At 35.9% G+C, this 16020-nt stretch overlaps 1 protein-coding gene across 1 annotated transcript in view; it reads right to left on the bottom strand.

Annotated features, from left to right (window-relative positions):
* Positions 1-817: 817 nt before the first annotated feature.
* LOC128996560 (voltage-dependent calcium channel unc-36-like) overlaps positions 818-16020 on the bottom strand; it is a 29312-nt gene continuing 14109 nt past the window's right edge. Inside the window, exons 14-30 of the mRNA XM_054421953.1 lie at positions 15744-15818; positions 14613-14720; positions 13706-13789; positions 12476-12617; positions 11635-11686; positions 10891-11054; positions 10127-10168; positions 9465-9558; positions 8191-8292; positions 7599-7711; positions 6170-6315; positions 5543-5785; positions 5233-5359; positions 4365-4542; positions 2815-3025; positions 1784-1929; positions 818-1208 (exon numbers count right to left, since the gene is read on the bottom strand). Coding sequence (XP_054277928.1) covers positions 1831-1929; positions 2815-3025; positions 4365-4542; positions 5233-5359; positions 5543-5785; positions 6170-6315; positions 7599-7711; positions 8191-8292; positions 9465-9558; positions 10127-10168; positions 10891-11054; positions 11635-11686; positions 12476-12617; positions 13706-13789; positions 14613-14720; positions 15744-15818 — 1980 coding nt within the window. The 3' untranslated portion in view covers positions 818-1208; positions 1784-1830. The remainder of the gene's footprint in view (positions 1209-1783; positions 1930-2814; positions 3026-4364; positions 4543-5232; positions 5360-5542; positions 5786-6169; positions 6316-7598; positions 7712-8190; positions 8293-9464; positions 9559-10126; positions 10169-10890; positions 11055-11634; positions 11687-12475; positions 12618-13705; positions 13790-14612; positions 14721-15743; positions 15819-16020) is intronic.

Raw genomic sequence — 16020 nt, 5'->3', positions numbered from 1 at the left:
AGTATAAAGTCACTAAATAAATTCGATAAATTCTCTTAGTAAAACAGGCAAAACTTAACAATAAAGTATTCTTTATAGGCCTAGTTATTTGTTATGAGTAACATTCCAAAACTGCCATATCACAAGCCAAAATGTAATAAAATTACTCAATTGTACTGTAGTATACAAGCATAACTTGAATTGGAAATCAGTATTATAAACAACCTCCTCACAGAGTGAAAATTATATTTTGTTGATTGTATAGTAAATGAAAAAATACCAATTACATTATATACTCCATTAATATTTGAATAGCCTCTTCTTAACACATTACTTTAATAATTGGCATTTTATATACATATGACACGCCTGACTTTTAAGCCAATTTGATCAACAACCATTTATACAGAACAATATTTTATTAAATTACCTAAACGAAAATGTAATTAGAAGTATTTAAAGTTGACAATCTAAATAATCTACTAATATGTTAAAATAACTTATAATATAATAACATAATATTAAACTAACCTGACGTTGTCCTTTATTCCTTGGTCTTTGTAGGATATAATATAAAGCGCGGGGTGTTTTGCCACTTCTTCTAATAAACTGTAGTCTTCCTCACCACTAAAATTTAACTTGTCGCTAAGCGACCGTCGCTCCTGACTGGTCTTGGAGCAGAACCCAGCGACTGCAGCTCGCGGCTCTAGCGACAGTAGCTCCAAGCAAAACAGGACTATGCAAAACCCCTTTGATCAGTGTCCCGCGACTGCCGCTCAGCGACGGTCGCTGCGCGACCGTCGCACCTGTCGCTCCAGGCAAAACGTACCTTTAGGCATCCCATTCCCATTTTTTTGGCTAGCTTTTAAGTGAGAATGGCAGTTGAATTGAGTCACCTATATTACATTATCAAATGCTATTTTCTTGGAAGCCATATTTTTTTATCCAAATCCAACTGAAAGTAGGTTATTGTTTAACCACATATGATATGCGAATCAAACTCAAATTCAACAAATCAAAAACTAGTGTAGAAAATAGAATTGCAATTAAGTACACTCTGGCTCATTCGACTGTTCTATTTGCTGTGTCTAGTCCATGTAGGTGGAAATGGTGGCATGTCTACTACAGTATGCTCAATGATTCTATGCAGTTAAGAGATCACAATATTGTAGAAGAACTATTCATCTCACGTATCTGTCAGTGGATGAATCAAGTAGAAGATGATTGTCCTGGAAAAAAACAATTTCAAGTTTATGGTCGATTACTTTTACCTTTGACTATTGATAAAATTTGACTTTCCATCCCAATAGATTACTGATGTGTGTTAAATATTCAGTCAAACTGATAAAACGACTTCTTGTAAGCTATAACGTCTATAATGCTTGTCAACAATCTTAGTAACAAAATAAGATATGAAATATAATTCTAGACACTAATGCATTCTTTGACTGTCTCACAGGACTATGTTCTAAAAAATTGGCGACAGCTGGTCCATTGGACGTCTATTTCAGTACAGTACCTTTGTAAACCAGAAAATTATTACAGAACAATTCGGTTAAGTCAGCGTATGGTAAATTTGTCACATTCTTTCAAGAAGGCATTTGAGTTTTTTTTAGTAACTTTAAACCTTTTCAATAATCTTTAGACATGTTTGAACAGACACAATGTACAATAATATTGGAAAGGTTTCAAACCGTTGCCTCTAAAAAAAATTAAAATGCCAACATCATCCTTTTGTCAGTGGACTAGTTAATCTAAAAAATCATAGTAAAGGTGTCAATGGTAATTTCAAAGTACAATTTACCTTCCTCGTCTAGGTTGAGAGAGAGTTGTACACAGGAAAGGACAATGTTATAAGCAGTATTTGACGATTATCCACAGAGACGGAAGTAACGAGAGCAAACTTGTAGTCAGGGCTGAGCCTCTTCCACATCTATCAATCTCCAGTTCCTGTCGGAAATCAAGTAATAAAACATCAAACACAATGTTCATCAGTAGTTTCCATCACAGAATTAGTTGACTGGGATAAGATTAAATAACAAAAAGTTACCGGTGTACTTCAACATATCAATGTGATATGGTGTTGTGGAAAGGTTGTATTTTTTCCAATTTGTAAATGAACAATTTATCAAAATTCTTATGTGAACTTGTTTAAATAGCTTGCGTGAAATCAGAAACCTTAATCTAGTAAAAATATCTTCACAGTACAGCACTGAAACAACTTCACAAACTAAAGAGAAATTTGAAACCAGAAATATTCTTGATGTCCTACAAATTATCTCGTCTGTACTGTTTACTGTAAACAGTATGAGCACTTTTTTCTCATTCAAACAGGTTTGGGATACAATGGAGTTGAATAATCCTTATAAAATTTAGTCAGATGATTATTGGGCTGAATGGTTCAGCATATATGGAACCAGGTCTTAGTTAGCAGTGATGTAGTTGTAAAATTGTCAGTACGGGACAGCTCACCATCCCTTGGAAAATAAACATGAGTCACTAATTAATATATTGAAGTTTTGGAAAAAGCAGAGTAGGAATGCCAATTCCGCCCCACTACACTGCTGTTAGTTATTTTTATAACTTAGACCCAACTTTTAGGATCTTTGGTTGGTCATTGAATAGGTTTGAAAAATTGAAAGCAAGCTCAAAAAGGTCAGATTAAAAACTTTGGGTACACTGTCAGGGAGTGGCTATACTAATCAAGCTCTTCAGAAGAATTTTAGGCACATCCACATAATCCCCCCTTGATTAAAGACACTATAGACTTCAACCCACACTCTAAAGACAAAAAAATTCAAAAGATTGCAATGTTAATACTGTTAGAGTTTAAACCTGAGGATGCTGGTTGTAACATCCCGAAAGCCTCCTTCGAGGAAGATCGTTGAGATACATCTTGACACAGCTTGGTATCTGAGGTTCTGGCTCGTCCTCGTAATGAAGTTCGGAAAACTCTGTCGTCTCATCTTTGGAACATGTAGCGTACAAAGCCTTCACAACTATCAGCAGAAGATTCGTGTGAGGGATCCGTCTAACAAAGTATGGCCTGAAAAAAAAGATGAACACATTTTTTAATGTATAAGAAATTCAAGCATTGTGTTGACAATCTGTTTATTGTGTTCAATCAAGTTATACATATCAGTCATTTGCATTTTGTATAATTATTTGGAGAAATTACGGTTAAAAACCCCAACTGCTTCTACACGTACAATAAGTAAAGTCAATAAGTAAAAGTTGTATCACTTTTTATCTGAGCTATGTTTGACAATACATACCGTAGTGAGTTTTTCTCTTTATGAAATAAATAGAATCAAGCTGAGAAGGATATTGATTGCACCTTAGCTGTGAATTTTGAATTCGGCTACAGGAATTCTATGTATGTTCACAAACCGTTTTCTACACCCATAATACCCAGCTGGTTAGCTGAGTGAGTTTAGTGCTCACTGGTTCATTAGGTGGCAGGTTTGATCGTTATAATCTGTTTAACAGGTTGGCAGCGCATGACAAGTCATCTCGTCACCACTAGCGCTTCTTAGTGGCGCACGACAAGTATACTCACTTGTCAAGGCGTCTTTACAAACTATTTTGCAGTATGAGGTTAGCCATTGTTGTGAGACGATGTTTTACTCGTTTATTGCGTATTTTTATTTTATTGGTGGACACGGTTCAAGTTCTTTTTTTTTAGTGTGGATTGGATTTAGTGACGTGGAATAGATTTAGTGGCGAGAAGACGTGATAATGCTCTTATTAAAGAAGTATTTGAGGGGAGGCCAGCAGGCACCAGACCACTAGGAAGGCCAATCTCTAGATGGAAAGCTCTAGTGGAAAAATACCTGAGAAGACTAGGAGTTACGTGGGAGCAAGATGAGGAACGGGAAGACTGGAGACACATCGTTGCGGAGGCCAAAAACCTACTTCGGTTTGAATGGCCACAGCAGTTAGGTAAAGTAACTATGATGGCAATTGAATAACTATAATGACTGTAGTGTAGCATCGTGGAAGGAACTTAACCTCAAAATTGTTTTTGACGCCTTTTTTGCTGTATTTTTATGGCGTATCCGGGTTTTTCGCCCCTGCTTTTTCCCTCAAATTGGAAATACTGAGAGCCTGCTATCAGTTTTGTTTCGAGCTGCTAGATAGATTCTAGATTCTAGATAGGTTCTTGTAAAACTACGTTCACAACGACTGGAACACAGTACATGCAAATTTATGCCTCTCCTTTGGATGAAAACGTTTAAATCAAAACGTTTTCGCGCACTCAATCATGCAGCGTATTAGTCGCCGGCTGCGGCTGGCCATCGCGCAACCGAACTCAACATGTTAAAATACGCGCCTCAGTGTGTCAGTTGTAAAAATCTAGTGTAAAATCTTATCTAAGTTGTCACCTGTGGCAAGGATCCTCGTGTGAAGATCTGTATTTGGCCTGTTTCTCGGTGCTCTGTAGAAGATAGAGATATCCGAACTTGTCGCAAGACTTGCAAGCCTTCGTAGCCTTCACTGTTCTGATGTCTATGGTCGGCATCGGCGTTGTGGTGATGTTATCTGCTTCCATATCATAGTAGTCTGGAAAAGTACAGAGATTTTTTATATCCATATGTAGAACTTAAGATACTGTACTTTTGTGTTGAGTGTTTTAAAATATTGTGTCAGCCAGTAGGTTACGTGATCACTTCAGTGTGGACTTCAGTTAAACCTTGCCATAATACAAAACAGCTAAAAACTGTAACTTGCACATGTGCTGCCACCGATTAGTCAAACTGAGAACTATTACTCTCGGGCTTTGGGTTGACCAATGTAGTTTGTGTATTTAATATTTGTTGTTTCTAATTAATGACCAAGTGGTCTAAGCCATTGTCTCCTCGCCCGGGCACTGTATTAAGGGTTCAATTCTCGGCTCATCAGGTCTGGTGTGAACTCGTGATGAGCTCACCTATCAGTGCCAATAAGGGGGAACAGGCCCACCTAAATGAACAGCTGTTGTTTGGGGGAAGTTGTGGGATTTCTGAACTTGTGCTATGACTGCACACTGGAAAGTAAGAATTAGATTTGTATCTTCATTTGATATGGAAACCCATGACTAAATTTAATAAATGAATAATCAATAGTGCTCATGGAATCATGAAATCAATTCATCTCTCAAAATATCATTCAAAACTGTAAACACATAATAGTGTGAGTTTTTCAAGCATTTTCATTTAAGTTGGATAGAAACATTTTTAAACTAAACTACCAGCTTAAAGAATTTTCTCTTACCATCATCAATGTCTGCCACCTCATGAGTGAATTTTGCCGCTAAAACTTCATTCCAGTTTGCTTCCACAATGAGCCAAGCAATGTGTGATAGAAACCAATGCATCACCCATTGGAAGTAGCGAATAGGCTGGAACAGTTTTCAAAACATTTTTCAACAAATTTTTTATAGTCATCACAGCAGAAATGCTGCAAAAGAACTTGGAAGCTGCCAAATTTTACATCTAATGTCCTCAACTGATTATGTAACTCTCTTGACAAAAATAACTACTTTAGCCCAACTTTAAAAAACATCTGTCAAAATAGTATTTACCGTCCACAGAATGTCAGCTGCATTGTTCAAGTGTGTGACTTGAAAGCAGATAGCTTGATAGTCAAACATCGGAATCTTCCGGAAGATCTTCTTCAAGATCATATCCTCCATGATCGCTCCCTCCTTCCGGCCAAAGAACGTTCCTGTCTCCTGTCGGTTCTCCGACACCAGAATGTAGCCGTTGCCGTCAATGACGTAACAATCAGTCGTGTCAGAGGTGCACGGGTCTAGGCAGTCTTTACACTGGAATCAACACAAAAGAGAGATTGTGATGTATGAAGTTTTGTACTATTAACTTGAAATTAAATTAAATTAAAAATTCTTTATTCAGTGAGACGAAGTTAACTGTTCCTTTTTTACACTCAACCTGACAAACATATGCAACAAAATAAAAATAAGAAGATACTTAATCCAATACATCTACAGATATATTTAACAATTAATGTACATTTCTAAAAAAAAATGTTAAGTTTTGTAAAAGACTACCGGTATCTGATTCACTAACCACAATTCAATCTAAGGATTTTATATTTTAGATAATGACTGTTCTTAAAACTGTTCTAGACATTTTTAGTTTTCAAGTCATCTTCCCAACATTACACTCCTAACTGGTTTTGCATCTCTTACATTGGTCTTTGCCGTAACATCTCTGAAGCGGTCAAACAACGCAGAATGGCTGAGGTGGAAGCCCACCACAGATCCGGGCGCTTCATTGCCTCCATCTCGGCGGAAGATGGCGTAACTAGCAGTCACAGTGAGGTTGTCTACGTTGCCTGTAACAGTGAGTTGTAATAAGTTTGAGCTGTTGATGTAGTTCGTAAATTATTTGTGAAAAACAGCTTTTGCTTTAAACAGTTAATCATAAACTATGACATTACGAAAGCACTTTTCTATGACTGCACAGCTCTGAATGAGGTAAGGGCCATCAACACACCCCAGAGAGTCATTCTTGGAACAATGACAAAAGCACATCTTCCTCAGGAAGAGCTCATACATAGGATGCTGCAGTTCATGAAGCAACTCAGGTTTGACGGACTCTGATGTACCAAGTGGGAAGCACAAAAACCCCATTTGTGGCTGACGTCACAGAAAACATACTACTATAACCCAGAATGCCAACCGCATGGTAAAAAGCATTAAGTGTTTTGAGAGAGCTTTGCCTGTCAATCGTAGGCAGCGCCACCAGCGTTGCTATGCTGAGTGCATGGCAACGCTGGTGGCGCTGCCTACGATTGACAGGTAAAGCTCTCTCAAAACACTTAATGCTTTTTACCACGCGGTTGGCATTCTGGGTTATAGTAATATGTTTTCTGTGCTGACGTGCTCTGGGACAAGGTCGCCCCGTTCCATCAACCATGTCATTACATACAAATAGGTTTTATTTGCATAAGTCTGGATAGCCGAGTGTTTATGGTACTAATCAAATCTGAAGGTCTGACGCTGAGGCAAACTCCCGAGAACACAAGACAAAGAGTAGTCTCTTCAGTTGCTCTGATCACAAGCAAGGTAACAAATTTGTGGAAAAGAAGGGAAACGGAGCGAGTGCCATTCCTATTCTTTGTCGTGGGGGTCATAAACTGTCAAAACCGTCAGGTAGGCCCAAGTGCTGTACGCCTCCCTGGAGGGTAAGAGTGATTCAGGTGAGTTGTATTAGTGGAAGGGGGTGGTGTATTGGGCATGATGTAACGGAGACTGGGTACAGTTTCATAACTGGGCTACCCTAATATCGATTTGATTAGTAAACCTTTATTCAATATTTTTCATAATCAGCAAGTTTGGTTATGATAGTTTTATCTTATCCCTCAAAGTTTTGCTCATCCTAACCCGCTGTTTGGTAGAACCGGTCTGATACCTGGCCGGCACGGCACTCGCACCGCCCAGCCTCAGGCTGTAAAATGGCCCTCGTCAAAGTTTTTAGGCAATTGGCACTCAGCCTGCACGCAGAAAAGTAAATTAATTCTTTTTAGCTTATCAATAAACGATAAGTAATTTCAAACAACCATTCAATAAAACAAATACTTACAAGTAAAGGAAGGAGTTCTTTGGTAGTACTGACCTGAATCAAAAGGCACTGAGAACACAAAGTCTTCATCGTTGATGTAGTGTTGCAAAACAGCTGCTCGGTACCAAGGTTCTCCCACTGCCTTGTTGTTCGTCTCGCCAAACTCTCTGTGACAGTTTTTATTTACTTTTGTAAGATATTTAGGACAAAAAAACATAGTGTTAAAGAAAATATCTTTGAGAAACAAAGAACTATTGAACGCATAGTTTTTATTTATTTTTTTATGATAGGTAAGCCTTTGGATCAACAATTGCAATATAAAATGGTTTCTGTTAACTTTTGCTTCAAACGATCCTTGATGTTGTTAGAATCAACTACAGCTGTTTCATGCCGCTGGGACACATCTTCAGGTTGTCAGACATTATATATTGACAATGACAAACTCATCCACGGATGAAAGCGCTTTTATCTCGACATCCTTTTATCTTTTCATCTTTGCCTTCCTGATGATTTGGCATCATGATTTAATGAATTCGCCAATTAAAAACTGGATTCTCATTTTCACAAGCAATAGACATAGACAAAACTTCACAACTACTATTTTTTCATTTAACTAAAACTAATCTTTTGTTCACATTCTACTTACAGCTCTCCGTCCGCAAGTTCCGTTATGTGTTGCCATCTCGTAAGTCCGCTCTGGGTTGCTACAAATCTCACTGATACTCCGTACTTCTTTACCAAATCCCTCCTGAAAAACACCGTAAGATTAATACCTTCATAGCAACCGTAAGATAACCCATAAAAATTATCCTATGGCTTTTCATGAAGGGAGATCTCTCGTACAGATATTTAATGGTACAGTAGAACCCCTCATATCCGGCCACCACGGGACCAAGCCCCTGGCCGGATAACGATTTGGCCGGATAAACCAACCTACTATGAAAATGACAATACATACCTAATAATAATAGGTAATCAATATATACAATCAAAAGTATCATTTAATTCTGTTCTGGGATCATTTTTAGAAAAATAAACATGTTTCTAAAAAGAAAAAAATATTTGTAGGTTAAAGTCATTAAGTAATAAATGTACAAATATTATGATTTCAGGTAACAAACCCTATTAAAAAGGTAAAAATGACAATAAATTGTACTTGAAGATAATTAGGACTTAAATGGTACATGCATTTCTACTCAACATTCTTATCCATTTTGTGAAATACAAAAATTAATGTATTGCACTGTACTAACCCCACTTTGGAAATAATCAACCAACTGATCAGAGGTTAGGCCTTCTAGCTCAACTGAGTATAGTGACTCAGCAAATAAATGTATATACAAACAGATAAGTAAAGAGAACAATTTATTTTATGACTTGAGCGGTCACAAAGACTAGTGCTTGCATCTAAACGTCTGTAAGCTGTGAGAAAAACATTTTGATATTGGCTTCCTGGAAGGGGCCGGATAAACAGAGGACCGGTAAAACCAAGGCCGGATATGAGGGGTTCTACTGTATGAAATTATCACTCAGTCAATTAAAACTGTAAATAAGTCAAGTTTTATTCCTTCATTACTTCCTTGATCGCCAAAACTAAAAGATACTAACATCAATAGTTCCTATATTATTTTTATTTTACAAGTCAAGATAGACCTTCCCACAAAATCAGTAGATGATGTAAATGCTGTTTTAACATAACTTTTTATCTAATTTATTCACCATTGTTTGTGTCATTTTTTTATTCTAAATATTCCTAATTAAGAAGGTAAACTGGTTTCTTCACAATTATTTGAGTTCAACATGTTAACTGGTTACCAATGTGTACTTTTTATACATTTCTACAATTAGCTTACGCATACTAAGTGAAGACATACATTTCTTTTGTATAAGTAGTTGTTTCATTTTTTTTATGAAACTTACTCAATATTGTTGTCGGGAGTCCACACCACATCTTTATAAGATGAGTCGGTGCTTTTAGCATCAAACACCAGAAGTTGCATCAACTCCACGTCACCTGTGCATCAAAAATTAATATTAACAACACTGCTGTACTGTAGATATAGTACACCAACCAAAGGTATTATGTCGTCCAACGTTACGTTATAACATAGTTAACCAAGGGATTGAATGTTTAGATAGGTGAGTGGTTACAATTTTGCAATATAATGACAAGTTTATGAACACTGTTTGAAATTCAGGACCAAACTACGTGTATATAATGAACAGATAGTTTTATGACACAAGACAATTTTTCTTTTTTTGGCTGTACGTCTTCAAAATAGGGAAGTTATTAATCAAGTAATCAAAGTAGGTTAGTTATACTAAAACCACCTCACCTGAACATCAAAGTATAAGTATTAAAAACAGGGATTTTTGCTGCAGTAAGATGATACATCTTACATTGTTGCGCACCATAGCCAATTAAATTAACTTTACAATCAATTTTTAACAGAAAAATTCAATTTTTATAGGAAAATTGTATTAAATGCACCCCCTGATCACAATTAGTAAGCTTCACATTATTCAAAAGCATAACTCCATAGTTAAATATTTTGTTTGATACATTTTTAAAATCTACTCACAGAAATATTCGTCCTCTTTCACTTTGTTAGTGTTGCATGTATCTGAAAAGCACAAGTACAGTTCAAGCCAAAAAATAAACAACTCTAAGCTTTAGATGTTTGATTGTACATAAATAACAGTCCATTGAGCTGAAAGAAAACAAATTACTGTATTTTTGTTTTATTTTTTTTTTCGTATCTACGCCAGTGGCATTTTTTTAAGAAGTCAAACACTTTTAAGGGAAAGCGGTCCAAACCCATTAAAGTTTTGTGGATGTGCCGGGGATTGAACCCGTCCCTCCCGCAGCAAAGTCCGAGACGCTAACCACTAGGCTGGCAACACACCCAGCTTGAATTGGTGAGTTATCAATTCGCAGAGTACTTAAGTACAAGTTTAATAGACTCTTTACTTATCTGTTCAGCCTCAAAGTGGGTTAACTTTTGCTGTCTTCTTATACAAAATGTTTTAGCTGTATTAAAATTCAAAGGCGTTGCAAGAAAATTGATCTATGACAAACATATTTTTCTAAAGACTAACTTGCATTCTGTTCTACACCCTCCAAAAGGAGATGGCCCTGGGGAAAAATTTTGTGTTTTTAAATCAGTTTGGTGACTTTTTAAAAATATTATCAATCCAAAACCTCTTGTTGTTTCAAAATGTATGTTTAAATTAATTTTTCCAGGGTCCAAAGTGAAGAAGCTTTCACCCCTGTAGCCCCCCCCCCCCCAACTTGGAACCACCTCTGTTCCCAAACAAACTAAACAATAGTTCACATTCTACTCACAATTAAGATCTCCGTCTTTATAAGCGGGCTCTGGTGGGAATTGAACCTTCGTCTTCCATCCGTTTTGAGTACCAAGTTTTTCATTCTGAATTTTCTTCAGAAAGTAAACCAGTTTCTCTTCATGAGTCATGTCTTTTCGAGCAATGAAATGGTCACAGTACACCCTGAAATATTCAAAACAATAAAAAATTGTTTCCGATTTTGCATTAGTACAAATGCTGGGATATGGTGAAATCTCATCCCACATAATTAGAAGTAATTTCAACTATTCCGTCTGACTTACTTAGAAGTTAGGGCTCAACTATAAGGTAAACTGTGGTCTCGTTACTTGTGTTGGAAACAAAACACTTTTGAATTCCTAAACCATCTATTGAGTAAAATTTCCAACCCCAAAAATTTTACTTCTTTCCTATTTTTATTTTCAAAACTGTTTTTAATTCCATGTTCTTAGTTTGTTTCTTAGTTCCAAATACAGTAGGATAACAGCCCAACAGTCAAGCAGTCCCAACGGACAGCGGAGTCCAATTTTGATGCATAAAAAAGCTTCTAACTGTTCTCAGGATCGAACCTGGCGACCTTATTACCAGGCTACTATATCCATTCCATTCAGCTACCTAGCTAGCATTGTTGTTGTACTGTAGTTGATAGGTTGATTTTGATCTTGATCTATTCTTATGAATAATACAGTTTTGTACTGTTTACTCATTTGCTTAACTGATAATTGTGATAGCACTAAGAACTTACCAGTCTGGATGAACCTTCCAGTTACCGGTGAAGTAGCTAGTGAGAGGAACACCTGTAACAAAACTGGACAACACTGTACTTACGCTCCAACTTATTTTTATTTTACTTTCTAACCATGTAAGTTACATAAAGTATATAAAAAGTGTTGTTTTTGTCAAAATTTTTGAGGTGGACTTAGGGTGAAAATATCCTTCTGAATCCAAAAAAGTGGTTTGTGATGTCTAAGTGTGCGCCTGTTATTCCTACTATTCCAGATCAAATACCAAATAAAAAATATAAAGTTCCAATATCTTTGTGATTTGTAGAAGTGTGTGTGGATGTGTATAGAGTTCCAGTCTACACCTATATAGTCCGGTTTTAGTAAAACTTAGTATGTGGGTACTAGTTAGTGGTATCGTCAGGATTTTTTTAGTTTTTGACTTTTAATGGCGATTTTGCCATTTAAAAAAACCTTTAAAATAAATTAAAAATCAGATTTTCAAAAAATTTTGTTTAAAATTTAGTTTATGTGTTTTTTTTATTCAGCTAAAGAATAAAAATTATGTTTCAAAGTTATCGTTACTTTCATGAAATATACTTTGGGATTATCCGCATAAAATATATAGTTATTCTCTCCGTTTGCCCATGATAATGGTTGTTGACAAGCTAATGGAAGAAAGCATGTTTCAGATTGCTGATACCACTTGGACATTTTGTTATTTTAAAGTTTGAATACCGAGGTAGCCATAACATCTCTTAGAGGAGTAGAATGATATTAATTTGATAAATTGTCCATCCAAAATGTAGTGTTTTATTAGATGAACTACGTTATAGCCATTATTTGTTAAAGTATTTTCTCTACCTTCCAGTTTTGAGCGTTTTATGATGTTTCCTGCCTTGATCCAGTAGTTCCCGTAGCCCTCTGGCAGTGCCAGGCCCATGGTGAACGGAGTCCCCTCGATACCAGCAAAGTAGTAGTTCCGACTCTCAGCTCCGACTCGTTTCTGAAAAAGAGATTCATTAGTTTTCTACATAATATTATGTACAGTCACAATCGTGTTAGATATATCAGGAGCTGTAGGAGTTCCTAGCACTGGTCTAGTCTTTGGCTTAAAGACACTTGAGTTCACAAAAAAGTGTAAAAATGCTGTTGATAATTCTGTTAGGTATAGATTTTGCTTGTAAAAGGACAAGTGTAAAATCATCTTGTAGAAACAAATTTGTTTTGTACACTGATAAACATTAGGATTTGGTTCAATAAAAATTAACCTCCTTTGGAATGTTGTAAACTTTTCTTTAAAACATGTTTTGTTAACTCAGGTGTAATTGAGCTGTTAAATTTTTGAAATGATACTTTAAATCTTTCCCGTTATTTGAGATATAAAAACTATGTCATGTTCACATGGAACAGGTGATTGCAAATAGATATCAGATCCCAAAAACCATAGCCAAAAAGAACTAAATATAGATCGTCAGCTGTCCTGCGGTTACCATAGGTTCTGGCACACACCACTTGGAGCGTCATGTAGTTACGGCCTACGCGCTACGTAACTACACGGCACTCCCAGTGGTGCGCACCAGAACCTATGGTAACCACAGCACAGCTGACAGTCTATATTTAATTATTTTTGTCTATGCAAAAACCCATTCAATTTTTAGTAAACAACTGATATTAGTAGATAATTGACATACAGACACAGTACAGAAAACAATACAGAGAAGATGATATTTTTAAGTGACTAATAAGGGCGCATTTGATTTCCTTCTTCTGTTTATCAATAGAATTCTGTGTCAATAGTTGACGAAATATGATTACTATACCGTAGTTAATTGTCTTATTAGCAACAATTGAATTACATCAATTTTAACTGGAATACAGTACTGTGTTTAAGACTTCCAGGAAGAGAGGGGGGATTTTGGCATTCTCTTGTGGTTTAATCCATTTGTAACATTTTTACAGAGATAACTTAACATCAAACAACACTAAAATCATTAAATTGGTTAAAGCGTATAGAAAAGTTCTAGAAATGAAAAACCCTAGCACGTTAAATAAACTTAGATATTATTATCTAAATAACGTAATTTTCCTCACCATGTCATCGTAATGGAATTTCATATTGAGATGAGGAATATTGCTAACTTGACCCCCTGTCTTGTTGATCATGGCCTCTCGCAGCTGAAAAAAATTTGAATATTCATCAACAATTGATTACAAACTACTCGTATAAAGTTGTTACAAGTAAATCAAATGACAGCATTCATAACGTTAAAGTCAGACATGCCTAGGAAGGCATTCCGCAGATTGAGTCAAAATTATACTATCATCAAAGTAAAGGTTAGGTCATTACACTCAAGCTGAGATAGCTGCTGGTTGAGATGCATAATAATATTTATGTGAAACAGCATTATTTCCTACCATAATCTACCTCTTTTTCTACCTTATGGCACTGGACACACATGCCTTTTTAGGTCTGTCTGACTATATTCCTTCATAAACCATGCCGTACAAAATCGGTTTTGACTTCACAATGGTAAACTATAGTCATATTTTTAGTCATATTTACATCGAGCATTCATCAACCTCGTTGCATGACTAGTTAACCTCTAAAGGGTAGAGGAATAACAAGAAACTATAGTCATTGTTAACTCCTATAGGAAAAACAGAAGTGGTCTACCATATCTATTTTATTTAGGAAATTTTAGACCAGGATTTGAAGGTGTGTCAAGTCATTATCACAAGGCTAGGATCCATTGCTAACTACGGGGATTTGAACATGCCCCAGCAAAGGTGCCCTGCGCTCCAACCACAGCAGTGCTTCCTATTGGTTGGATTTCTACTTGAATTAAAATTTCTACAATAGCTTAAACCAAATTTTCTTGAACCCAAACTATTTGCCACATATCAATAAATGTTTAGATTTTTATAATAGGAAAAAAATCTAAATAGAAATGAGTGCTAGATGGATTTCTTAACGTTAGACTATGGTTACGAAGATTACCTGTAATATCTTCTCGTGAGGTTGTCTCGGAGTAATCTCATCGTCGTCCATCAGTTCAACCTCTGTCAAGTCCACACTGCCGTAGTTTGCCCTCAACTTGCCTTGCGACTGGACAGAAAAAAGTGCTGAAAGTTACTGGGACGTGTTTATACAAGTGCAGAATATGTCATACATGACAACAATTTTGTGAAACAATGTTTGTAAAGATATTAAGAGTAAAAAGGGTGGGTGACTGTCATAAATTATGTGTTGAAAATGGATGTTATCATGATGTAAAAATAATTTCAAAGAAAAGTCATCTCTATTTCAACCTTTTTACAAGGTAGAAACTAAATTGTACACAAGATGGCTGCATTGCTGTCTTTCTTGGCAATTAAATAAAAAAACATTGTCAAATTATCACCAAACACAATTTACGTTCTTTTGATAATCTACAACCACAATATGAATTAAATGGCATTTCCAATACGAATAATCTACAGATTACAGTAAAAAAGTTTAACTTAAGTTTTTTTAGAAGAAAACGCACTGAGTTTAGGAATGTGTTAAGGAAGAAGGAATAGGTACACAACTAACTTACCTAACAAATAAGTTCCAGGTATAGTTAAAAGCACACAAAATTTTCACAACACAATAAACTATATATTTCGAAAGAAGTTGATTTTTGAAATATTCAACTTCTTTTTTCTGGAGAAGTATAGGTGAAATATAAATTTTATTGTTTTGTGTGATTTTAACTGCCTAAAGCTCTTTTCTTAGTTAATTTAGTTATGTACCCATTCCTTCTTCCTTAATATACAACTCAAATTTCATCATAAAACAATCCTATCTCTAATCTCTGTAGACTAAACAAAGAAAACAATATTATATTCATATTCATAACTGAATTCTGTTATTGCAAGCTCGCTCTATCTAGGAGAACTTCCTGTTTTTTTAATTACTTCCTTTTCATGATTTCTAGTAAAACTGCATTTTAGTCTCTATACTCTTGCAAACTTCAATGACGTTTGTTGTAAAAGGGCTTTTGTTTTCTTTGTTAAAGGGTGTTCAGGCCCTATACTCTGTGAGCTCCAATGATGACGAGGGAACATATTGAACCAAAATCAGTGTTTATGACAGTATTTCACTCACCACAGGTCTGAAGTCTGGGTGCATCATCATGTAGCCGTTGTTCGTTATCATAAATGCATAACCATTGGCTCCAATCTATCAACAGAACAAGTGGTTAACCATGCAGCCTGGAAGAACTTGGTTTATATAGCTACGGATTAAACATACTCCCTTCTAAATTTATCATCCTTTTTGGTCATCAGTAGAAAATTGGAGTTTAGTTATCTCTGGTTTAAGTAAAGAGGCCTTTTAGTAGTTTTGTTGCTTGTTTCTTGTTATTTGACCAACTTTGAACTAT

The sequence above is a fragment of the Macrosteles quadrilineatus genome, unplaced genomic scaffold (assembly GCF_028750875.1).
Source record: "Macrosteles quadrilineatus isolate MER2022 unplaced genomic scaffold, UCM_ALF_1.0 Scaffold_6__1_contigs__length_79288215, whole genome shotgun sequence".
NCBI lineage: Eukaryota > Metazoa > Arthropoda > Insecta > Hemiptera > Cicadellidae > Macrosteles > Macrosteles quadrilineatus.
The sequence above is the reverse complement of the archived record's forward strand: the minus strand, read 5'-3'. Positions and strand labels throughout refer to the sequence as shown.